The 26,745-nt window shown below is 41.2% G+C and overlaps 1 protein-coding gene across 4 annotated transcripts in view; it reads left to right on the top strand.

The window, feature by feature from the left end:
- Positions 1-8,753, top strand: part of PTPRK (protein tyrosine phosphatase receptor type K) — a 420,549-nt gene extending 411,796 nt beyond the window's left edge. For all 4 annotated transcript variants that reach the window (XM_075087593.1, XM_075087592.1, XM_075087590.1 and 1 more), the window contains 5 exons: positions 770-901; positions 1,138-1,263; positions 3,177-3,340; positions 4,630-4,765; positions 7,286-8,753. In XM_075087593.1, coding sequence (XP_074943694.1) covers positions 770-901; positions 1,138-1,263; positions 3,177-3,340; positions 4,630-4,765; positions 7,286-7,339 — 612 coding nt within the window. In that variant the 3' untranslated portion in view covers positions 7,340-8,753. The remainder of the gene's footprint in view (positions 1-769; positions 902-1,137; positions 1,264-3,176; positions 3,341-4,629; positions 4,766-7,285) is intronic.
- Positions 8,754-26,745: the final 17,992 nt, after the last annotated feature.

Raw genomic sequence — 26,745 nt, 5'->3', positions numbered from 1 at the left:
ATATCTGTATTCCTTCACTGCAGAACTGACCCGTGCATAGTTGCAAAATGCCTGCAAAAAACTGATCTCTCTTCTTCTGCTTGCTGCTCCTAATACATGTGTTGCTGGGACATAGCCCCTCTGCAATTACTTGCATCTCAACTAACTTTAGGCAAGGCTGGAAATTCCTATTTGCAGTGTGTATAACGCAGCATACAGAAAATGGAATCTGCTGTCATGACAGGAAATAGTATTTTGCTGTTTAATGTCTGCTTTCTGCTGGAAATGGGCCCCATTAATCCTAAAGGTCAGTTCTGTGGGCAACCCTGTGGCTGTGACACTAAAACAGAATTTGGAATTGAGCTTAGTCCCTGGTTCAGTCACAGAGCTTATGTGTAAGATGCTGTGGATGGGGTGACCTGCTGAGACCTCTGCACACCTCTGCAACGTGGGGAGAAGGTTTCCTGCTTGATTTCCTGGACACAGTGCCTGGGGTGGAATTGCCCGAGCCTCAGCTCAGCAGAGCCCTGAAGAGCATCTTCAGCACCCCATGTATATCCGAACTGAAACAGAGCTTGGCCTGTAACAAAGCAGAAGGCAGACCTGAGCAGAGTAACCTCTTTGTTCTCAGTGGAGACGACAATGTATTTTTAACATCAGCTGTGCCGAAATCTGGTGTAATTGATGTTGCAGCTTTGTTCTATTTATGTGTTTTTTCTGTTGCAGTGTTTGAATGGAAGTTACGAAGTACTTCCTCTACCGGTGCTAATAAAATTGTTTGCCTTCACAGAGCTACAGGCAGCCAGCAGCTTTTATTGTCACACAACATCCTTTACCAAACACTGTGAAAGATTTCTGGAGATTAGTGTATGACTATGGCTGTACTTCTCTTGTGATGTTAAATGAAGTCGACTTAGCACAGGTTAGTCTGGGGCTTGAGTTTTCCATGTACCATCGCATGCTTTAATAACTCTGGATCCGCTACATGATCAAAATGTAGAGCAGTGCAGTGATTTTACAGTTACTCTCTGCTTCACAGCAACTAATTAACACTAGTTGCTCAGTAAAGGTTAGGTGAGATGTCTGCAGTGTATGAATAAGGCAATATGCTCAAGTTGTAACTTACCATTTAATTATGCCCGTTTTGCTCTGGCACAGGGCTGCCCGCAATACTGGCCCGAGGAGGGGATACTGCGGTACGGTCCCATCCAAGTAGAATGCATGTCGTGTTCAATGGACTGCGACGTCATAAACCGAATTTTCAGGATATGCAATCTAACAAGAGTAAGCATTATTGTAATAATATGTAACGTTAAGATATGTGATTTTTAACACTCTCTAGGCTCTTGTGGTTTCTATTTGGAAAATAGTAAAATACTAATATTCTTAAGACATTACCCAGAAAAGAGTCAGTCAAGCATCAATGTCTAATACTAATATCTAGTACTTTGCTGTAGCTGTACACAAAGAAGAGAGAGCAGTAAGGTGAATGACTGCTGTTCTGATGTGTTCTCCCTCATAAGTAGAAGACGTATGAGGGGTATTCTGTTTGTTCGGTGTGCAATGAAAGAAATATCCCTGTAATGAACATGTAGTGACAGGTGTTTAATTCGCAGCTTCTGTAAGACATCTTCCGTGGTGAATCAGGAACAGGAGCGCTGAGGCTGGTTATGCAACCAGCACCTCCTCAGCCTAAGATGTGAGAACCACAACGTAAAAGGAGGATTGTGGCACCCTGCAAAGCTGGGTGTGAAAAAACTGAAAGCTCCTTTGCCACTGAAGGGGTTCTGTGCCACTGTGCCTCAACCTACGTTTATCATCTTTTTCTCAACTTCAGTAGCAGTGCCAGTCTTGCGTTCTTGTTGGCTCTTTCACACCTTAAACCATCTTGTCTTTTTGCTGTCCCATAGCGTTTCACACTATCGCAGCATCTTCTCAAACCCTGTTTGCCATGCAGCGTCCCCTCCTTTTGTTCATGGCTATAAATCACTTATTCTTGTTGCCTACAGGTAAAGAATTACAGATGCTTGTGCCACTGTTATCTGTACAGTTAACCAGTAATCCCTATTTTATTTACCATTACTACTTCGTATCTTTTATCCAATACCGAACTTACATGCCACCAGTTGCTACTTGGAGTATATGTTTAAGTTTCATTAAAGTTGAAGGATAGCTGTGGGGAAAACTGATTACTGTGTGTACAATTTATTTTGGTTTTGGGTCACATTTTCATTTTTCGGAGTGCAGAGATCAGTTTGCCTGTGGCCAGTACTTTATCCAAATCTTTATTTTGCTTATATTCAGAGCTAAAAAACATTTTCAGCTCTTCATACCTTGTTTGGAAACTACAGGAAGCTAAGGTGTAGGCACACTGGCAAATATTACACCATAACGCTTTTTTTGTTGTATATTGAGACTTCCGCTTTTTTTTTTCACTTTTTCCATTTCTTCTTTTTTACGATGTTTTGATTTTCTACTCCTCCGCTTCTCTTTGTCTCCCCTCCCTTATTGCCTTTATGTCTTGCTCCTAAATATCTCTGTGCTCCGTTCTTCCTTTTCTAAAATCAGCATTCCTACTCCTTTTTGTCTTCTTCAGCACCAAGAAACTGAAGAGACTATTTATCTTTCCAGTTATTGAGATCTTTCTCGTGACAGTCTAACCCTATTCAAAGCTTCCCCTGTGTAGTATCTAGCACATGGAAGGCTCAGTCACTGGTGGCAAGGCTCTCATGATTATCGTAGTCTGGCAAAAAGAGACGACTTCAAGGAAAACAGTCATATTTGTGCAACAATATAACTTGTTATTTATTTATAAATGGGGTCAGTTCATGCATGGGAGCCAAAGGTATGTCTCTTCAGTTCTGTAGGTCTAAGAATTTAACAGCGATGTTTTTAATTGATTATTGATGTTAAGGATAAATCCCTTGACATGTAGAATCTAAGGAATTTGTCCATTTAGAAGTCAGGATAGGCTACACTAGTGATTGGTGAACTGTGACGTTGTCTTCAATGTAGTTCCCTTTTTTTTCCTTTTTTGACATCTTCCTTGAGCTCAAGTGATGTGAATTAATGGAGACCCCACCATGCAATGTAAATACAGGTTTGAAACTGTCCATAATATAAACACTTAGGTTTTGGTTTTCTAAACCAAGATGTAAAGGTGCCATATTGACCTAAAGCTCTTTGGTTTCCCTCAGCCACAAGAGGGCTATCTGATGGTGCAGCAATTTCAGTATTTGGGATGGGCTTCTCACAGAGATGTACCAGCTTCCAAGAGATCCTTCTTGAAGTTAATTCTCCAGGTTGAAAAATGGCAAGAGGAATGTGAAGAAGGGGAGGGCCGAACCATCATCCATTGCCTGTGAGTAATGGGGAGAAAGTAAAAAATGCTGCTCTTCAAATAAATGCGTATAATTAGTTCTTGTTTTAAGTTCAAGCAGTATTCTTATGGCTACAATCTTTTGCACGTGCCCCTGCTACTTTTATTTTAAAAAAAAAAATACCCTGGTACTGTAGGTTTGCTTTTGGTCACCTTTCAGATTTGTCTGTGTCAGGTCAAGGTACTGTGGGAATGAGTATTTTGGACATGATACTACAGTGATACTGTGTATTGTCTCCTCATGTACATAATAGCATGTTTTTCAGGTACTAGATCTGTACAGATCAATTTTTTCTATACAGTTTCAATAAGGAAGTCTTTTATGCTGTGTGCTAAATGGTTATTTTTTGTGTATCTCTGCCTTATCATGTGGTGCATTGTTTCCCAAAGACCTACTCTATTTTATGTGTTTTAGACTGAAACCTATGGATATATGAAATTAGCGAAAAGTTCTTTGATAGAGTATGTGATCCTGAAACTGTCATTGGAAAATGACCACGGGCTGCTTATCTGAGCCTGATATTTAAATGGGAGCTGGTTTGGGAGTTTTGAAAAGGCAGCATCTTTCTCTCCCTAAGCAGAGAATGACCATTCTCTCCTACCTTATTTAAATATAAAGTTTAAAACTTAGAAATTGAATTATGCCTTTCTCCTTACTTTTAAAAACAGGCTTCTGTTTAAGTGTTCAGAATTAACTTGTGGCTCCATTCTGCCCACCACTCCGCGTTATCCGTGGAACCTTCTGGCTAATTTAAACTTAATAAGAAGGAATATTTACCCTAGTTTCTTTGAAATGAAGATTCAAATGGTTCGGAAGTGTCCCCAAAGGTCAAGAAGATATCAAATCAGTGATGCCTTAGCATTACTCTGGCTAGATAATCCTCATACCATAGGATAATTTAAGTGAGTCTCTTTCCAGAACTAAATGGAAAATGTTGTACCTGCCATTGAATTTGGTTTTTAATTTCTGATGTTGTACTGCCCACTGAACTTAGTTTTTTATTTCTAATGCTTATGTAAATTAGGCTATAGCATAGGTGGGTGGCGTGGTGGGCTGTAAGGGCAGAATTCACAGAAGTAGCTGAGAGGAAGGTCAGAAACAACAAGTGTCTCAGACCAAACCCACTGGACCTGCAAAGAGATTGCTGGAGTCTGGTTCCCCTGTGGGACTCACGAGTCGCTCATGCTTGCAGAGTGAAAGAACAGAAATGCGTTTTAGATGCTCTCTTAGGCTGAGGTGACATTTAACCATCTGTTTTCCTTGCATACAGAAACGGCGGTGGCCGGAGTGGGATGTTCTGCGCCATCGGCATTGTGGTTGAGATGGTAAAAAGGCAGAACGTGGTGGACGTTTTCCACGCTGTGAAGACTTTGCGGAACAGTAAGCCCAACATGGTGGAAACTCCGGTAAGCAGCAGCCCATCGGGGTTATTGCAAACAGCTGGGGAGCCAGAGTCTCTCTTGTCTTAGCTGCATTCTCAGTCCTGTGCCCACAAAATAGAACAAATCTATGCTGGGCCACAAGAAGAAAGGAAGATGTTTTTGGGGTCTTGGGCTCCCCGTGTTGTACAGCCTGAGCAGAGGCTGGTTTGGTTCTTGGCATGAGTGTAAGGTTGGGAAATGTTACATCCTGTGGTGGAAATTTCTTGAGTGTACACAAAAGTCGGCATCATGAGAGGCCAGGCTAAGCATTTTATGCTACTTTTCTCATAGTGGTACCGTGCTTTAACAGAAAACATTGAGTTTCTGCACTTTAATCTCCCAAAATAACCTGGTCTTTTTGAAGAGAAGTTGCAGCAGGTTGTGTTCACACAAACTGTCTTGAAATTTTACAGAGCAAGGCATTTCTTCTTGGTAGGAATAAGCTGTAAAGTCCAGATTAGTAGCTGGAGATGTGAATATTTTGCTTCTTGATAACAACTGCTGCTTTGGAAACTGTACTGAATAATGATAATGTTTGTTACTCAGATTTGTAGTAGTCAAAATGATATCTCAGAACTTTAAAATCAAAGACTTGGATGTAGTATATTTGAAATGAATGTATAGACTCATAGAATCATTTAGGTTGGAAAAGATCCTTAACATCGAGTCCAACAGTTAAATAATAAACAATATAAACAATAAACTAATACAAACAATATGAGCCTGAATTAGCAAAACCGCAAGACTAAATATTTGTATTTACATTGCCAGAACTCAGAATAACCTTCACGCTTCTGGTCAGTCCTTATGTATATAGGATAAGTGCATAATCCATCCGTGTGATCGCGAAAACTGAACATTGTGGAAAGTCCTTAAAAAAATTCTCCCAAGTAGATTTTTTTCCTTCCTGTAGGTGAATGTGAAACCAGGTTAGTCAGTGTTTGGGAGTTTCTGCCATTTGACTCTCATGCTGCCAGCAGCCAGTGTCACTTTTCAGCCAGATGGCTGCCTACAGCATAAAAATCAGGGATGCCAATTTAAATTAAAAATGTTTTGCAGTTTATGCATAGTGAAAATTGCTTCTGACCTTGTGAACTTGCATATTGAGCAAAACGGCTGTAGCTGCCTCTTCCCATATTGCCCTTTTTTCCAGGTGTCACTGTTTGCTTGGTATCAAATAGCTCCTGTGGCGTGATTTGCTTAACTACTGTGCATCCCTTCCATCCCTTGCCAACACATAAGTTAAGAAGGTGGTTAAAATGTTAACAGGTAGAGCATCCTGTGGCAGCAGTGACATTGGGCTAGGGATTGCTGGTTTTGCGCAAATATTTTGCAGTCTGCTGTGCCATAGACGTCAGAGGCACAACATATTGAATTGCTCCCTGGATTTCAGTTCACTGCTATGAAGAAAACAGGTCAGATCACATGGAAAATTACTTGTGTCACTGTAAAGGGAGGCAGAGGTAGATTGTGCGTGTTTCTGATAAATAGTCTGTAAACTTACATTTTGTTTCAAAATAGTCCTGACTTCCATTTTAGCTTTAATCTGCAGTTTCTGAATTTCTGTAGTTACGTGTTTCTGTTGTGTGGGTTTTTATTCAGAACTCTTGAACAGCAGCAGCTGTTGAGTTGTTAGAAAACAAACCAGGAAAAACAATATATAACACTGTCATGTGCCCTACGTTCAGCAACATAATCAGATAACAAAAATGAGCAGCACAATAAAGCCTTTAAGATATCCCCACCACTTCCTGGTAATGGATCACGCTGGCTTCCTTTGCAAACAAAAATAAATCACAAAAGCAGATTCATTTTCTTAGGTCGCAAGGACATAGAGATTGGATTCATTTCCTTGGGTTTTCTTCTTCTTGCCCTCTCCTCTCTCCTTCCTCCTCCCTCTCCCCCAGTATCAGCTCTGAACAGCAGAGCAGCCTTGTTAAGGAAAAGTACTAACCACAATGAAATACTGAGCTCTAACTCCTCTTTTAAATGTGCATCTGATCTCTTGGATGTTACATCGACACGGCTGTACAAATGGGCTCTGGGCCCAGAGCAGCTTTGTGGCGCAGCCCAGCATTCCCTAGCCATTCCCTGGCTGTCCAAGCAGCAGGCACTGGTTAACTGCGCAGTATCAGCTAACGTAAATATAAATGGTGTATCAGAGTCAAGGTGCTTTCACTGCAAGAACGCTCTGACTGATAGGAGAACTTTTCATGTTTGATAAACCAGTTCAGAAGCTGAAAGAACCAGAGAAGCAAATCATTGCATTTCATGGTCACAGGGTTTTTTCCAGTTCATTGGTTAGGGTGAGTTTTTAAATCAGAGCTGGTAATATACTTGTGTACTGCGGGGGCGGGGGGCGGAAGAAAACCCAAGCATGTCAGGCTTGAAGTTAGAATTGCGTAGTAGCTAGCAAAGACTATTCTTGTTCGTAGATGTTGCTGCTAATAACTTCAGAATCTCAGTTTAACTTCTCTTTTTTTCTTTTCCTCTTTCCCATTAAAGGAGCAATATCGCTTCTGCTACGATGTTGCCCTGGAGTACTTGGAATCCTCTTAGTCGGAATGGATGAGGCAAAGTTCACCAAATACATGAATCTCAATAAGCTGTTTTGACAACAGTTCTTGATCCTGTGAAGAAAGATTTTAGGGGAAGAGGGGGGTGGGAGGGATTTTAAATTTTAAATGCAAAGTATTTTTCTTATGAAGTTGTGTATCTTAATAAAAGAACTCAATCTGTTTCTATGCTTGTATACAGTATCAACATTTAGTGCCACATAAATACTATTTAATGAAACCCAGAGTCAGAAGAGATTTGCGCAAATTAGGACTTTCAGTGTTTGTATATGCAGCCGTCTCTCAATTACAGTAGAGCGACCATCTGTTGCATGTATCAATATTTCCTATATGGTATTAATTTTTGCTTTTTTTTTCTTTTGATACATTGTTAAAGTACAATAACAGTGCAGATTGATAGTAAGGTTCATTCTTTATAGGTTTCAAGTGTTGCATATATATATTATATATAGTAAAAAAAAAAAAACTGGCTTATTTTGGTTTAATGTGCAATGTTGGCTGGATCACATAAAGATCTTTATAAGGAAACTTAAACATAAGCCAAAGACTCAAGTGTAAATATGTCTATATGGAGAAAGCACATGTATTTATTGTTTACTTGCATTCCTTTTTTGATGGCTGAAAAAAGAAGAATCATTTTTCTTGAAGAAAGCTTTTTTTGCTGAAATCAAGTGTAAACAATTTTTGTAGTTTATTTTTTGTATGTTTTAGTGTAAGTAGAAGACATACTTTTTATGCATAGACCAAGAAACATTGGTATAGTGGTTTTGTTGTGTACATGCTTGTGATTCAAATCCTTGTAAACAACTCAGTTATAGAAGGTCTTTAACTACAGGACCAAAATCAAAGCATTTTCCTGAAAATGTATAGTTTTTCACAGTTGCTGTAGTTATGTACTGATCAAAAAACCATGTAAGGAAGGGCACACGTAAAAACGGCCTTGCCTATGACTTGCACAACATTGGAAGAAATTCTAAGCACCATTAAAATTGTAAGGGAACCAATTGTTTAAAAAAATTACTGAAGCACAGGTCAACAGGAGAACTGCCAGACAAATAGATGGCTCTGCGTATGCCCTTGAGGGTAAAAAAGTATTTGTTTAGCAAACTGTAAAACTAAGCAATGTTTATTTTGATGTTTACAAATATGTAAGCTTTGCTTCCAAGAAAGCAAAATTTGAATAAACCAATGCCAGATTCTGATTATAGTTGTGGTGTACAAAATATTACTGTGCTTTCACTTAGCTGGCATCCATTTGTTCACAAGGTTTCCTGTATTTTACCAGCTAAAATCATTCCAGTCTCTTGTTGGTCTTTTTTAGAACTGACAGTAAAATGATATGGTGCTTTCAAATATTCTGTAAAGTAAGAGTGAATTAAACTTTTATTTAAAGATTATTTTATATTATTTCCTATTTTGATACCCTCACACTTACTGTCCTTGTTAAGGAGTCGTTCTTGTCCGGAAGACCGACATATCTGGATAAGGAAAATTTTTCACCTCGGTGTTTCAGGGAGTATTTGAGAAGACTCCATGTCGTCTGTATGCCCCAAGTTTTTTCCTTTACTTCAGACACATGAAATTACCCATCCAACACTATAAATGGCAGAGAAATGTTTAGAGAAATTCTACTTCTCAGATTTTTTTCAGTGCCCCCATCTGTATTGCGTAGCTCCAGCTCTTCCAGATCTAAAACAAAGCCTTTTCTTTTGTCACCCATTGTTAGTTCCTACTTATGAACAGCAAGGTAAACAAATCAGGTTTGAAAACGTTCACTGGGTCTGGGTTCTTAATACTCAAAATTCGTCTTTTTTAGTTTTGCCACATTGGAAAGGGGATTATAAACTGCATGCGATAGAATTGCAGCATGCCCAGCTTTCTCTGTGAGGCCGTGGCGTTCAGCTAACTTTGGCAGTCAAAGCGTGGAACGTATTATCTAAAGCTGGCTGTCTGGCCACCATGTTTTGTGGAGGCAATGCGGCGTCTCCACAGACTGATTCATCCTGACTGATAGACATGTGTCTGGGATTAAATGAATTGGACTCTGGTAGAACCTTCCTCTGTTGTCCATAAGAGGTGCTGGGAAGATTAGGTTAGTCTAGAAGTCTAGATTAATTTTTTGACAGATGAGATGAGTAGCTCCTAAGGTTGTGGAATGCAAAAGCCGGGGTCTGTATTAACCAGAGTTATTTTGGGGATTTTTTCTTTCCTGACCAAAAATATAGCATTACCATGAATAGTTATTTTCAGGAAGAGCTGTTCTGTTGGGGACAGTGGGGTCCATCCCCACCAGTACTTCATAATCCTTGGTAAGATCTTTGTGTCCAGTTTCCCCTGTACGTTAAATGTGGCTGGTGCAAATGCCAGTATGAATCCTGGCGTCACAGCACACTGTGCCTGCGGAGCAGTCCTCCGTGAGAGTGCCCCCCTCAACCAGAAGGTATTACAGCTGCCAGTGGTTATTCCGCAAATGGGAGCTCTGCCTGTGTTGTTCAAGTACTCTGAGAGTCATATGATTTCTATAACTGTAGCTGACTGCGGTGACCTAATAAGCTTTTGCAGTAGCTCATGATTGAAAAACTTGTGGGAAGTTCTTCCTTGCAAGGCCAGGGGAAAGTATGCAGAGGGAATATGGTGTGCAAGAAGCAGCTCAGAAATGTAATTCTCCAGTAATCGTATATTTTGGGGGTCTCTTAGGCAAAAGACAATATTAGAATCAGATTTTTATTATAAAATCAGGAGAGACAGTTTGCTTTCATTGTGGCAGCTCTGTTCCCCTGGATGGGTGCTGCTCCAGTATCCTTTCCCTACACCTGTGCAAGACAGAAGAAAGATGGGGGGGATAATGAAAACCTGCCCAGAGCAGAACAGCTATTGCTCATAAAGGGGGTGTTCTGTGGAGGGAGAGAAGTATTCCTGACTATGGGCACTTGAAGAGGAAAATATTTTACTCCCCGAGGCAGCAAAGAGGAACCAGCACCAGTATCACAATATGTTGGCAGCTCCTGCCCTGGAGGAGCTCCTTAGGTTTCGAGACTCCTGCTCAAAATCTTTCTGCTGGCTGCTGCCCTTCCTGAAATACTAGTACAGACTTGGTCAAGTGGCTACAGCCTGCAAGGAACCCAGGCTTTGCTTTCCTAAAGGCAGGACCAACACACAGTAAATACAGAGAGAGTGAATGGGCATCGAGTCAGTACAAAGAGGCGTGAAAGGCTTCATCTGTGGAGGAGTGTGAGATTATTCAAATTTGAAGTGAATGTAATTGAAACTGATTCAATGTCCCATAACAAAAGGAACCAAAGGAGCGTACAAGTTCCCAAAAACACGATTGCTCTGTGTGAGAAGGTATCCTTTGCTCTAAAACTGAGAAGTGATGACTCCAGCATACAACGTCCTAGCATCTGTAGTTGCCAGTGGAAGGAGTTCTGAGTGTCGCCTTGATGGCTTTGGTTCATTTTCTGTAGAACAGTAACCAAAGAGTTAACTTAGGGATGTGTTCAAACTATCTGAATTTTCCCTAAATAATCAGTTCTTAGGATCCAACACTGAAGGACCATATCAGACCTTGAGCACCTTAAATCCTTGGAAATGTCTAAAGCAGTGTCATAGAGATCGAAGTTTGCTATAACAAGAGCTACTAAACTTCAGACTTCAGAACCCTGTATGGAGAGAAGCTGCTTTTTTTTGTTGTTTTTTTAGCCCTCTGACTCTGCTTTCCCTGTTCATAGTGACTTGGCTCCAGCAAGTGGGTGTGAAAAGACCCAGTTTTTGAACTTTTGTCCGGGTCCTGAGAGATCAGACCCCAGCTGGTTGATGAGATCCTAGCATTTACATTCCCTGCTTCCTGGGTAAATGCCGCCACCAGGACAAAAAAGCTTTGAAATAGGCTTTGCCTTCCTGGAAAATGGTCACAGGCATAAGATTGAAGCTTGAAGCTTAGTATCCTCAGTATGTGCAAGCGGTTACTGGGATTTATTTCGTTCAGGAAGTCACTCACATAGTAGAATTACACAGTTCATGGTAGGTCCTTTCCTTGCCCAAGGTACTACGTTAAGAAACGCAATATTCTTTAGGGAAACATGAAAGCAAATGCTACTGCAGGAGTGTGCTATTTCAAATGGGTTAACAATTTCCAAAATCGAAGGTCTCAAAAAGCGAACTGGGGAAGCAGTGTGCGGTAGGTGCTATGTCACTGAGCCTCCAACATGAATTGAAATGTTAAAGGGCAAGGAAGGGGCAGCCTGAGAAAAAATGTTGCAGGATCCTTGTGTGGCCAGGCCACCTGGTCTGACAAATGACTGTATAAAGGGCCTCTTTTAAGCTTCATTCTGCTGCTGTGTCAGAAGAAACCCTGAGATCTTGAAATAAATGTAAAAGCTGCTTTTATAGTGCCCTGCTCTGTACTGAAAAGTAACTCATTTTCTGCTGTACTTTCCTGTGTCGTGTAGAGTTTGAATTGAGTTAAGTGATCCTAATCTCACAAAAGAACCTTTGTGGTGGTTTGTTGCTAGTGCTTTTCCTTTGTTAAACAGTCAAAGGTCTTGTAACCTCTGCAGATCCAGGATAGTCAAGGCTATCAGTGAATATTCACTTATGTCTTTACATTCTGAGGTTGAATAATCTGCTAGTAACAGGTTGTGTATACTAAGGATGAGACTTTCAGAATATGCAGAGGTTTAGTCCTACAAATTTCCCTTCGCCTTTATGCAGCAAAAACTTGTCTTTGTTATTTTTTTAACTAGGAGCTCTGTTTGAACAAAATTTGAGATGCTGACAATATGGAGGAAATGTTTCTAAATTATTTTAAGCTTGCTGGATGCTTTTGCTTTAAGCTTGAGTAAAAGAATGATGTGAGATGGTGTTGGTGGTTGACAGGCATAAGTGTTATTTTGGCCCACACTTCTCAGAAATTAATTCTTTCCCTGCTGTTGGGTTTAGACTCCTAATTTATGCAGAGATTGACATGTGTGATGACAGGCACAATAGGATGCTTACCTAATAATAATGTTTATTAACTGCGTCTTGGCCAACAATGAACAGATGTTTTTGTGCCTTGTTGAGATACAAAAGCTTTATTTCAATAGTCTTTTGTAACCCATCTAGCTTCCATCTGGATCAAAAAGTAGTCCTGACTTCACAAATTATATCAAGATATAGTTGAAATCCCCATATGCTCAGAGATTTTTCACATCCTCACTAAGCAGGCAGAACAAATGAAGACTGTGTTAAAAAAAAAACAGCAACAAAAATGCCTCTTCTGGACTTGGAACCAAAACATGATCTTTCTGCAAGCCTTGGAATACCCTGGAGCTTTTTGGTAATGAGCACAAAGTGGCATCTGGCAAAACACAGTACCTCCAGACTGTGATAATATGTGTGTATTTTCCAGCCAGGTGCAAACCAGTGTGAGCTCTTTCCGTTTCATGGTGGAAAACTTTTGTCTGTCTTTTGTGTATCTAATCTTTTGTAGAATAGTAACTGAAACAACACAGTATTTTGCCAAGTCCTGAAATTTTGAAGAAAGCTACTGTCTTTTTGCACTCTGATAGCAAATGTGAAACCAGAGATTATAGTATCCTTAGAGTTTCTCTCTCGAGGTAACCAGAGTGAGTTGGTTTTTGTAGAGGCCATAAAGCAAAACTACGGCAAGTTTCAGAAAAGTTTTGAAAGACATTTGTTCTGCTACAAAACGGGGGGGGGGGGGGGGGAGGGGCGGAAGGGGCAGAGGACGACTTAAGTCCCAGCAGGTGAAATCCCAGTTTGTGATCAAGGACATTAAATCTCTTTACTCATGTTTTACTCGTCTTTCTGATCCACTGGCTGTATCCAAGAGCAGGTGCGATAATTAGCCTATTTGGACCCACAGTCCGAACTATCTTCAGCACCAAACCTGGTTCTGTAGCCTTTTTTGCCAGTTTCAGGATGAAGTTGTTATGAAACTTGCTGATGATACAGATTAGCAACACAAAATTGCCTCTATTTACTGAAAATGCTTGAAACCACCTGCTGAAGGGGTGTGTGCATTCATTTTGGGTTAGGCAGAAATCATAGACTTAGGAAGCTGTGGCACTGCTGCAACCTTTTCTGTTGCACAAAATCTTATCATTGAAGCTTTGGCTGATGCAGTTTAAACTGCATAAATAGGTTGCTGCTTAGTTTCCTCTTCCGAAGTGATCATGGTTTCCAGCTTACCTTGCATTAAGAGATACAGCAGTGTTTGAGCAGTAGTTCTCACAGGTTGGACAACTTCAGGGATAAGGATAAAAATGGAGCTTAAAAGCACTAGGCATAGTATAGATTCTTCTAATATTTCTCCTCCAGCAAGATGAGCTGGTTCAGCTAGTGTGAGACTAAGCTGTAATTACAGCTGTGAGAAAATAGCTGTGTGGTTTTGTCTGTGGCAAAGGCTTTTAAAAATGTCTTTAAAAAAAACAGGGAAGAAGTGCAGGCTTTGTTTCAACTTCACTGTGCCTTCCTTTCAGGCACTTGTTTACTTCAAATGATAGCCTTGCTTAACACAGACCCTTTCTAAGATGATAGTCCTTTAAGTATTCAGAGTCACAGCCCATAGCAGTCTCTGTCCTCAAATACAAGTAAACTGTTGGCATGTGGAATAAAGGTAGCAGGTACAGGTATGATGGATTAATCTGGGGGGAACTGCAACGGGTAGAGGCTTTTTTTGCTTTTTTCGCAGGGGATTTGTAAACTTTGTGCAAAAGGAAGAGAATAAAATAGCTAGTGAAGTGCTTGGGACCAGCATGAAGGTAGGAATCATCTTCTCAGGGGTTTTTTTTGGGCAACAACATAGAAAGCGCTGGCTTTGGATGTAAGCATAGGCAGGATGGAGGGTATAAAAAAAATCTAGACCCGATGGGGACTTCCCAAAAAGCACACAGTTATGAAATATATGGGAGAAAAAAAAGAAATCCTGAACGCCCCAGCCAGTGAAAAAGTTTGAAATACTGAGTGTACGTGGTGATCACGCAAGGTTGAACAGATGGTTTAGGGCACTGAGGATGAAAGGTGCTGAGCAAGGGAAAGAAATGGGCAGTTTATATGAGCAGTTTATGTCTTCAGTAAAGGAGAGATCTGAGTAGGTATCATGAAAGATAAAAAAAGTAATCGCCCAAAACAAGGCTTAGCACAGGCAAGAGGCGTGAGGATCAGTTCACATACTTAATTTTATGACTTATGATCTCCACTTGGTTTTTAGTCTCAGGCAGATAGTTGCCTTGAAGCCCACAAGGTGCAATTTTTGTGATACCGTATTTGTCATCGCTGATCAAGAAAAGGAGAACAACAACATTGGTGCAGTGCTGAGCACGATCATTTGGATAGTCCTTATCTTAAGGTCTTGAGGACAAGCAACAAATGAGAAGTAAAATAAATGTGATAGTAAGTTATGGCTCAGGCATGATTTCACAGGCACGACCTCAGCCCCTGCTCCACTGTTAGTCAGGAGCCAAACACTACTTTGCAGGCTTGTTTCCCATGCTTGTTTTTTAACAGAATTATGGTTTGGTTTTGTTTTTCCTTTCTTAGAAGAAGAAAATTTATACTGAGAAAAGCAAAATTAGAGGCTGGAGGGTGAGAGGGGAAGCATTTTGGGGGAGCAGTCAGAGGTAGCTGCTTGACTGTGGCCTCTGGGGGCCCACTGTAAGGGAAGATTGAAATAGCTTCGGAGTCCTATGCCTTTGGTGAAAATCGCAACATTTGGGTGGGGGAGGGGCAACATGCCCTGCAAGTTGTTATCTGTGTTTACAGTCCAGCATGCCAAGGTAGAAATTGCATAAGCAGGTGGTCCTGGGAAAAGAAGATAATAAAACCTGGCAATTACTTTGATGATACACACATACAAGCCTGCATTTTCCACATCACCACTTTTAAGACTTTAAGTAGCACACCTACTTGGTCATGCAAAGACTCATCACAGTATCATGCTGTCCTGATCTTGCTCATTACTTTGAATTTGCCAGTGAGGTGTCTATTCTGGACTTACCAAAGGCCACAAAAACATTTAAGGAGGACAGATACTCATCTCTTTTCAAGACTCCGTGTTTTTCAGACTGGACTCTATACTCTTCTTACCTGATTGTTTTTCTTCTTCCAGTGGTCTTTGTACATGACTGGGATCCAATAAATGGACATTGTATACTGCCCTTTCCAAAATATAATTTAGGTTGCTCGATTATGTTGTTTGTGTTTTGTTGGTTTTTTTTTTAATTCTTGTTTTTATTGATGTTTTTTTCCTGCTCTACTCTATCTTCTGCATCTTAGCACTGGCTGAAGCTATGCAGGCAGGGATGGGACATAGTGTTATCTCCATAACACATTTCAGCTTTTCAGCAGAAAAGTTTTCAAGTAGTTTTAAATTTAGACTAAATGGCTGGACCAACACATCCCACCCTCTGCTTTGGAGCCAGGATCAGCTGGCATCTCTGAAAGCAAGCTTCTTGCTGCTTGTCATTCAGAGTCTGGTGAGTGTGTTAAGCAGGATGACAATGACTTAATTACAAAGTGAAACAACTGCTCTTTTTTCCCTTCCAGTGCTTCTCTGGGGTGGGGAGGAGGTGGCAAAGCCTACTCCCTTCCAATTCTTTAAAAGTGTCTCCTTTCCAATTCTTTGAAGGTCTGTGGGCTTTAAAAGCAATGTGAGACAGCACAGGAAGGGGTTTGGTTAGTGATGTGTTTAGGTGTGTTTGATTTAAAAAAGATTAACCCAACAATGTACGGGACGGGTTGGTTAACTCAGTAGAATATCCTAGGTGTTAAGGAAGGGGAATAGGAATATCTGGGCATATGTACTCTGGTGTGTATGGTCTAACTGACTTTCTGTCCCTGCAGCTCCCAAAATGTGCGACAATGAAGCGATTTTGAAATGAGACTTAAACATTAACTAGTAAAGGGAATGTGCCAAAAATCAATTTTCCCACACCTGGCTTCCAATGATGTTATGGTAGCTGGTGTTCACGTGGGAGTGGGGAGGCATGCTCTTGTCTCTTTGCCCCGGTGCTGGGTTAAAACACAGGGCCCAGGGACAGAATTCAGAGATACAATGCTCTGGGAAGACCATAACTGCCCAAAATGAGGTGAGGCACCCCGTGTTACAAATGACTCTTGAGTCAATTCCTCGTCTCACTACTGGCCAAGGAGAGAGGACAACTCCAGGAAGTAGCATAATGATGAGTGTGTCTCATAAGACAGGCTTGGATGAGCAAGGGACTCTGGTTACCTGCTAGTTTTAGGAAGCTGTACATCATACGTCATCCTCAGCTGCATGTTAAAACAGGAATGGGCAAATTTTTTTCAGCATTTTTGTTCAACCTTTGGGCTGCTTTTGCTGTAACTCTGCTTGCTTTTGATTTAATTTTATTCTCTCTTCTATGAGGAGCTTGAGTGTTTGGACTGGATGCTCTTCCCCTCCTTTTAGGTACCTTCTCTTATATGATGCATTAAATCTTCCTTTGCAAGCTTGTCTTCAGCCATACTGTGTTGGTGGGTTTTGTAGGTGAGCAGAGAGCAGAATGCAGTAAAAGAAATGAGCAAAATATCTTGTTTGTAAAATGGACTTTGGTGTAACTGATGGCTTTGCAGATTTCAGATTTCATCCTCCAGCCATGGGAAGTCTGTTTGAATTAATTTGTTGACATAATTCTGCAAGAACACTTATAAATACATTCCTCAGAGAGATGTGAAGGATACTGTAGGCTCTCATTTTTCAAAATGTATGGATCTATTCATGCCGTCTGTTTGTTAGGTCTCACAACATGCTCAGCACCAGAAGGTCCAGGATGCTGTAGTGCCCCACAGGCTCTCAGCAACCCCTGGCTTGGGGTCTCTAGCAGTATGGTGAGCAAAAGGAAGGGGAAGGGTCCAACTGCTGCACTGTATGCTTCACCCAGAAGAACATGTGCTAGGAACACATTGAAGGAGATGCCCAAGGGTCACAAATGCTCTTGGATGTCAAATAAATGTAGATGCAACAAACTGAAAACAAGATGAAAGGCTGGCAGAAAGACTTAAACTCCAAAGTGAGAGCCCCAGGATGTTTCGTTACAGACTGAAACCTTAGATAATTTAAATGAAGTTTGTGGAGAAGGGCAAGGTGAAAGAGCCTTGGCTGGATCATAACATATGTTCCATATTGCAAGGCTGCCTACGAGAGGAAATGGATGCAGTGTATGCTGCTCAGTAAGTTATCACTCTACATGAGAAGTAATGAGATCTATTTAGCTTTGGAAAAGCAGACAAAATAGGTAAGAAAACACACGGTGAAGCTTCTGGCTTGAGTATTTTAATAGGCAAAGGCTAAAATACACACTAGAAAAGTTAGAATAAATGCTATCTATGTGTTCTCCAAGAAAAAATGGGGGGGTTGCACTCTTTTTATAAGCTGTTCTGGAGAAAAGCCCCTGTTCTCTTTCCTCCTCCACAGCTGGGAAGACAGGCTTATTGACCAAGTCGATAAGGAAATACATTTGTTTTCCAGCACTTTTCCCAAATGAGTCTGTAAAGGCTTGGCTTCTCACAGTGGGAAGTGTGCTGTGTCCTGTTAGTGATCTCCCTGTTTGCTGTAGTCTATCACAAAGATGGTGAAGGCTGTGTAGGAGTGGAGAAAGGTGTTGGCCAGCAGACATTGCAAGTACTGTGTTTCTTTCTTGTGTGAGGTAGAGGATAGGATGTGTGCCTCCATTGAGGAGATTAGAGGGGTTTTGGTGACCGCCCTCATTAGGTTAATGATGCCAAGCACAGCAGGAAAGGCAACACTCTGCTCTTGGAAAGGGAGAAATAGGGCTGCAAGAGGAAGAGAGTGGGGTGCTCATCTATGCTTGATATGAAGCAAATCTACATGGCTTATGCTGCTCCCAGATTTTTTGATGGCCGATTGTACCTGATTCTGCATTAATTGAAAAACCATTTTCTATGTAATTGCTCTGGGACCCTTTCCTGAAATTAAATAACTTTGTGGCTGCTAAGTAAAAAACCCCACATGACACAAACAGCATATCAGAGCTCTAGCTGTCTCTGTGTCTGTGACAACATGCACATGGGTCCTGGCCTCTAACCCCACCATCCCTAGGGAGTCGTGAGGGCAGACTGAGACCTCCCTGGGCATCTTCTTCTCCCATGGGCTGAAACTCTGGCAGGTGCCAGCCCGAGAGTCTGGCTGCCTCTTCCAATAAAATTACCCTTTAACCTTCCTTTATTTCAGATTTTAGTTTTCCCACAGCTTGCTTAGGCTTTTTCAAATCCCTTCATCTGTGTTGAATACTCCTGTGTATTTTCAAAAACAAAAAAATCCTCCAAGAAAGAGGTCCACCAATTACTGAAATCTTTATACTTCTTCTCCTTAAGAAAGAGCAAGGAATACCTGGAACAAGGCCATAGATGCAGATTACATAAGCAGCAAATGCATCTAAGCTTTCATACAGTAAAACAATAACGCTAACCAAAATGCCTTGCAGCACGGTAATACCAATGTCTTGAAAAAGGTAGGAAATTAGAATCAATTTAACTGATATGTTGATAAGTATTAACTGGGTTTTATATGGAGCCTTTATTTCTTGATGAACACCCAATTTTGCTGCAGAAAAAAAAATTTGCTTTTAGATTCAGCTTCATACACAGAGTGGAAGTAATTGCAATTAAGTTTGTTCTCCAACTGTCTGAAGCTGTTTCCAAAATCAGGCCAATAAAATTGTGTGCTTGACAGACTGTATCGTTCTGTGTACCTTTTTTTTAACCGTTAATGGTTAAAAAAAAAAAAAAAGAAAAAGATAGATGCTTGATTTTTTATGTCGTTTAAAATGACAGCTGATATTTCAGTTCCAATAAAAAACCAGGCAAACATATTCAGTGCCACTATTTTATCATTAATTTGAAAGTCAGTCAACTGTGTCATTTAAGATAAATATTAAGGATGTGTTGTGGTTTAATCCCAGCTGGCAAGCAAGCACCACACAGCCACTCGCTCACTCTCCCCTGGTGGGATGTCGGAGAGAATAGGAATGGAAAAAGTGAGAAAACACGTGAGTTGAGATAAAGACAGTTTAATAGGTAAAGCAAAAGCCGTGCACATAATCAAAACAAGGAATTCATTCACTCCTTCCCATGGGCAGGCAGGAGTTCAGCTGTCTCCAGGAAAGCAGGGCTCCACCACACGTAATGGTTACTTGAGAAGACAAACACCATCACTCTAAAGGTCCCACCGCTTCCTCCTTCTTCCCCCAGCTTTATACACTGAGCATGCTGTCACATGGTGTGGGATGTCCCTTTGGTCAGTTGGGGTCAGCTGTCCCAGCTGTGCCCCCTCCCAGCTTCTTGTGCACCCCCAGCCTGCTCGCTGGTGGGGTGGGGTGAGGGGCAGAAAAGGCCTTGACTTAGTGTAAGCCCTGCTCAGCAACAACTAAAACATCAATTTGTTATTGACATTATTCTCATACTATATGCAAAACAGAGCACTATACCAGCTACTAGGAAGAAAATTAACTCTATCCCAGCCAAAACCAGGACAGTAGGACAAAACATCAAGGTATCCATTGTTAAAATAAATGTTTTGTTGATTATGTTTCCCAGCTGCTTAAATTAAACTCTGGGTTCTAATGTTCACATAAAAAGGGATAATTAGTGCTCTTTCTTCTGGTAACATAGACATTAGAGAGGTAAGGAGTGCAAGATGCCAGTTTTCATTCTAGTTCTGTTAAAACTCTTTGCTGTCAGGGAAAGTCAAACTGGTTTGCTTCCCTTCTGTAGAAAATTGTCAGCTGATAGGTGAAACTTCAGGAATAATTAGCGAAAGTAGATGTCTAAATTCCGCTGGGGGAATTAATCTTTCACAAATGTATTTAAATGAATTCAGTGTCCTTTTCTTTGAACAGTGGCAGGGTGCAAAAAAATTATTTTGGACTCCTTTAACAGCATGTGGAAACCTACGTTGCCTCTTTAAAAATAAATTACAGCACACCCCACTCAAGAAATCACAAAGGGAGAGAGTGATATTTAAAATTAATTCAAAAAATTTCTCCAACATGTCTCCAGCTGTCAAAAATGCATTGAAGATATGCCAAACATATTTCAAAACACTTTTTGTAATTTGAAGGTGTCTTAAGTAATTTTTCCTCCCAAAGTAAATCTTTAATGGGCCTGTACATCTCCCTAAAACTGTGAGATGTCTTTTTTTTTAGGTCCCTCCCTCCCTTTCTCTTCCCCCCCAGAAAGCAACCACCCACAGTACCATACATTTAATGAAATCTGCAGAGGTGGTTGGCTCTGAAATTTAACTTGGGTTTCTTTTTTTTTTTTTTTTTTTAGAGAGAGTAGAAAACTACTTCTGTGGTGACAGTGCTCAGGTTGGTCTTTGGACATCTGGACACAAGCCGTGATTCTGCCATAGATTTTGGGCTTGCCATGTAGCCCTGGATAAGTTGTAAGTTCTCTGCTTTGAGTCTACTTCGCAAAACAATGCCTCAAATTGAGTATGGAAGATAGAGACCAAAAATGCCTAGCTATTGGAACAGTGAGTGTCAGTCAAGTGCCCGGATAGATTTTTTAGGGTGTGATGCCACGTATAGAGATATTAATAGTCTCACGGGAATACTGAGCTCACATTCTATGCAGTTAAATAAAAAGTGGTAACAAGCTGGGGTCACCTGTGTGGCCCATTTTGTATAAACACCTATTTTGAGAGATTCCTTTTTTTATTGGAAAGGCCCAAAACTCCAAAAATGTATTAAACATTTGATTCTACTTTATCTTCAAAATACTTTATAAACACTTAAGAATCAATCATCTTATTACATTTATAAAGACAGGTAGCATTAATTAATACCTGTCAATAGATGGGGGAACTTTTAGCCTGAGATTTTGAGTCCATCCTAGCGCAGAGCTTAGAAATGTCAGACCATGTCCTTCTCTCTGTGGTTGAAAAAAACATTAGCGGAACTGCCTGCCCTGCCTACACAGCATTTGAACCCTTCAGGGGTTTGACTGTCCAATTCACATACAGTGCTAAACCTTATATGTGTTTCTTAAGACCATGATGCTAATCACACTTATCAACAGTTGGAGAGAGAGTTCTGGAGATATATCTCCTATAGTTTAGTGATGTATGCAAAGCAATTACTCTTTGTTGAAGAAACTTTGGAAAAATGCATGTCATTATTCTTTGCAAGACTGGAACTTAAAATGCCATTATCAGCAAGGTGTTTCTTTGGGAAGCCACAACCAACTGAAAGCCATAACTCTTCCTTATTACGAATCAGCTCCAACCCCTATTAAAATCAATGGAAAGACCTTTCTGACTCCAGTAGGTACAGAATCACTCAATAAAATGTAGAAAATACCCACAGGTTATTATTGTTCAGTCCATAAAAACAGTCAACCAAAACCTTACTATTTTTCAAAATGTAATGTGTGTACATGTGCTTCAGTTCCTTTAAAAGCACTGGGGAACCCTGGTACTTCAATAGACCGTTCACTGGAGTCAAATATTGGCAAACAACCCTCTGGGCTCGGGAGCTTTTACTAACAGCCTTTTGTTCACACCTGCTAAGCCATTTAAATTTCATATGAAGATCACGTCTAAGATCTCTCTGCTGAGCTGTAAGGAAATGTCAAAGAACCCAAAATGTAGTTCCTGAAAACATAAAGGAAAGTTCACAATACAATCACAGGGCATTAAAATGTTCACCGATTTTAAAGCCAGGAGCCATCACAATTCATTGGGGTGACCGCCTGCTTTGTGAAGGTGTTAGGCTTTTCAACCCAATCATTTTTGTACCAAGTCCAAAAACTTGGAGGAGAGCAAGATAATATCTTTAGAAGGGTAGATTTTGTCTTTATCTATGGGCTTCAGCTGCTAGTGAAATAGTATAAATTTCTGTGGGTAATCATCTTCCTTTTTGACATGGCTTCTTATTTTAAATTTCAGCAGGATCTTGCTGAATCCTTTGTCTGCAAGATTTAAAAGTCCTCTACCTAGACTGACTCATCCTAGGGAGGGTATGAACAGAGGCTGCCTGTGGAAGTAGGAATGTTAAAAAACCCCACATCTTTTTGGGGTCACTGAAATATGCTGTGCAATGAGTGCTTTATATTTTAAGGTGAAATTAGAAGCAATTGTTGCAGGGACAGTTACGTAAACGTTAGGCTAACAAAGCTAGGTTACTTTGGGAGTTTATTTATTATTTCAGTGTTTAAGAGGTGATCATTTTGGCTTTGCTGGGCAATTGATCCCACGCACCTATACATACAGAAGCAGTAGAAAAAGCTTGTACACAAAGATATATCCATCATGTTGTAACTCAGGTTACAACAACTCATGTTATTGTTTAAATTAGGTCTTTAGCCAGTTGAGCCCATGTCTCTCTGGGACAAATCCAGGGGTACCATTGCAGGGGTTGGATTCTTTGCTTAAGGTGAGGATGGCTTGTTCCAGCTGCTGAGACCATCAGTGTACGTCTCAGGGCCCATTAAAAAGGCATAGTTCTCAGTTGAGTGTCAGGTGCTTCTTGGATGGGTAGTACAAAACCTGAGTGATCCTGCCAGAACCCGTGCTGACTGGGAGAGGAAGATCCTAGCTCCTGAAGTCTCTGTGGCCTATTTTCATGCTGGGTTCACCTCTGGAGCAGTCTCAGTATTACACTGTCCACCTGACTTGATCAAGCTAGTAGACTCCTATAAATGAAGGGCAGCACTACAGCTGTTCACCTATAGGAATAGATGACCTATCTCCCTTTATCAGAAGTGTTCTTGATGTTGTCCTGTAGTCCTATATTTATCTGAGGCCTACACATCCCAGGTTGTTCCCTTGGGAGGTTATTTCACAGCCCAATGCACCCGTGTCAGGGAGGACTCCCTACAGTTTGGTCTGACTTTATTTTTATTGAGAGGTGAAGTTTTCACCTTGCACTGGAAAAAATACATAAGTGTATTGAACTTCCTGCTGTACCTTGAGTTTGATTCAAAAGATAGCATAACTGTTCAATATAAACCTCACTCACACCTGCCTCACAGATCTTAGCTGTTCCCTGTTTCCCTAAAGCATCCTCCGCTTTGGAATTATAGTTCTGTCAGCTCAAGTATCAAATACATTTCCCTTGTGTTTATAAGCTTAATAAATGGGGCATATCTTCCCATAGATGTAATGCCTGGTTTCATATTTACAGGATTGTTTTAAAGATTCCATTCAACCAGCTCAACTAATGGCTACCTTTGTCTGGAGAATAGTCTGAGCTTAAAAAAAAAAATCACAAACCTTCACAGGCTTGGAACTGATTTTATTTTGAAACTTGAAACACTTTATTGGCTTTCTGGAAACCAATAAGGAAAACAAATGAATGTTCATCAGTGTAGTAGAAAAATGTTATTGAAAATAGTTTTCAAAGTTCTGTGTTTTGCCCATTTGTCCATTCATCTGAATTAGCTAACCACTACTTTTCACGTACGCTCCCTTACAGCTGATTCCTGGCTACCCCTCTTGGGGAATGAGCAGGGGCTTTTCTACATGGGGAGAGGTGGATCCCTGTCTGCGCGTCCCTTTCAGAGCAGCCGGAGCTGCTGACGCTGTGGCTGCACAAGGACTTGTGGCTGCTTTGGATCTTACAGATTCCCATGCCTGGCTTGACCTTCACCCAGTTGTTGGCGGGAGGGGGTGGAGTAGCCAAACCAAATGCTACCTGCAGGACATAGGTAACATGGAGGTCCCAATAAACTCTTTGTGAATAACATAATAAGCCAGAAATGGGCATGTGGTAAGGAGAGGTGTGTGCCCTCTGTTCTTTCAGTATGGGAAGGATGGGCTCAGGTTTTGCCTCCTCTCAGTACAGTATACATGCATTTTTCAGTAGCTTGACTTAATCTTCAATACTGAAACTTGGACCAAACAAAAGGAATTTTTCCAAGTCCAGATCCTCCTCAGGATTTAATCTCCAATAGGATAACCTCCCAAAACGGTCCCTTATTAACAGCAGATCATGGTGATAGTGTGATAATCTTTCACTCTGGGATCAAGGATGGTTTGGAGATGGCAAATTATTTTTCTCTGTACTTGGCAATGCACACCAAACTGGAAAAAGCTCCTGCAGAGCATTTGGGAGAACAGATCAGTTGTTCTCTTTTACCAGTATAGGTGCTAGCAGAGATGAGGACTCCTCTGATAACATGCGAGAAGTTGATAGGAATCTTGATTTGGACTGCAGTTTCAGAGAAGTGTAAACATAGTTTCTTGATCACACCTAAGATGGTTGGTTTTGTGATAAAAAGCTGGTCTCTGCATACACACAGGAGCACAGAGGAACAACAGCAGGTAGAGGAACTCCAGAGGTACCCTGCCCAGGGTATTTCCAGGCACATTACAGGAGAGCCATCAGCCCATTAACAGCTCACCTCCCCACTGAAGAAGCACAGAGGCACAGCACCAGCAGGGTACCCCAGTAACCCATCAGAGCAATGGGGTCCTGTCAAGAGCCCCCCAGGGCATCGCAGGAGACTGATCAGCCCCGTGAGCTGGGCATGACACCCACCACATGAGTGGAAGGGGAGAGGCTCTCCGGAGTACCTTACAGACTGAGGGGGCTATACTTAGAGGTATGGGACTCACTACGGGATGCAGGGCAGTAGCCAAGTACAAGACTTACTATGGGATGTTTGGGGAGGGACACCAAAGATGGGAAAAGCGTAGGATCAGTGTGGTTTTGGGAGGAACAAGGGTGAAAATACAGGGCTTAAGGGGATAAAAGGGCTACTTGTACACAAGCAGGTTGCTAGTCAGTACACTAGTCTGGCCATGCCCTGTGTTGCATCTACACAGCCCATCCTGGCTTCTCATTCAGCTCCATTGCTGATTATTCTCCTCTGTGTGTGTGTATATTGGGGTCTAAGCACCAACAGCTGGAGCAGGCCAGGACTGTGTGGGTGCCAGCAGGTCAAGAGGCTTTGGAGCCTGAGGGAGGAATGCGTGTCTGTATGCTATGTGTGTTAGAGGTGTCTGTACCAGCCACTGGCATGGGGCTCTGCACCTCGAGGGCTGCTCGCATGCCCATATGCCAGCAGGATCAGATGCCAGTTATTGGGCAGACTGTGCCTAAGACCAGCTACCAGAGGGATCCGCACTGCATATATACATATATATTTCTCACTAACAGATCTTCGTCTGGATCAGTCAGAGAGGTGAACAGGATGAGGCCATTGGTCCTTGTGTGAGTGCTGTGGTTTCTGTCTAGGTTGATCTGTGTGGCTGGCAGTGGATTGATATGTATAGGTGTGGTGTGTGTGTGTCTGTGTGTGTGTCTGTGTGTGTGAGCCAATTGGGAGCACTTGCTGCTGGTTGGCCCTGGGAGCACAGAGCTGCAGCTTCGTCCTTCGTGCTATTGGGCTGCTGGATTCAGCAACATAAAACAGCTTTTGTTCTGATTTTTCTTGTATGAAGTTCATGCCTGTTTGTACATTTGCTTCGTTGGATTCAAGTGATTTTGAAACCAGTTGTTAATTTTCATGTGTGTTTGCAGTCCATGTTAAATGTTTTTTGTGGTGTTGTTCCTGGCAATCTTATCAAAGTGAAGAGCCAAATATAAGTGAATTCAGGAACAGTAGAAATGGCCTTAGGGACTCTTTATCCATAGACCACAACAATGTGGACAGGTAAAGCCCAGCTGCTGGCATTGACACGATACCTGATAACCTTGGGACCTGGTACATCAAGAAAATTGGCTTTGATTTGCTAGAGTTGCACACATGATTTTTAAACACATAAAGATGTCCTGCTGAAACTGCTCACATATTTCAGTGCTCTGGACCCTGTAAGAACCAGCTTTTTACAATATGGCCTTTCTAATTACTGTTGAATGTGTGTGATTTCCCCAGCTCTCTCCCAGACCAATTATATTTGCTTAATTTCAAACGTGTGTTGTTGGGAGGGGAAAATGAAGGATCTTTTGTGTTAAAACAGTTGATGAGTGGTTGGCTGTGCATGTTCTGTAGTTTGGTTTTTACTAATGTCTGTGACTTCTAGACCCAAAGTCGTTATTCATCTTGCCTGAGCACCTGCAGCGTTAGCAACTGGCAATAGCGAGCTCTGCACCTGCAGGCTCCCCATCTTATAAAACCTATTTCACACTCTCTGGAGCAATATTTATTAAGAGCAAGGTAACAAAATCTTCAAAACCCATAGTTAGGCCGGTACCTCAAAGGTCTGGGCACCCACTATAAGCATTTTGTGTTTTAACATGTGAGGTTTTTAATATGTGAGTAAATTATGATATATATATGATATACAGCTACGGAGCTTTTTGAAAATAAACAACTGGTTTTCTCACCATTTTGTCACAATGTCATGCTTTCTACTTTCCCTGACACCTCAGGGAGACAGGAGAACAGTGTAGGAGAACACGA

Source organism: Phalacrocorax aristotelis, chromosome 3, assembly GCF_949628215.1.
Source record: "Phalacrocorax aristotelis chromosome 3, bGulAri2.1, whole genome shotgun sequence".
In the NCBI taxonomy this organism is placed as follows: Eukaryota; Metazoa; Chordata; class Aves; order Suliformes; family Phalacrocoracidae; genus Phalacrocorax; species Phalacrocorax aristotelis.
This window is presented reverse-complemented; position numbering and strand designations above follow the sequence as displayed.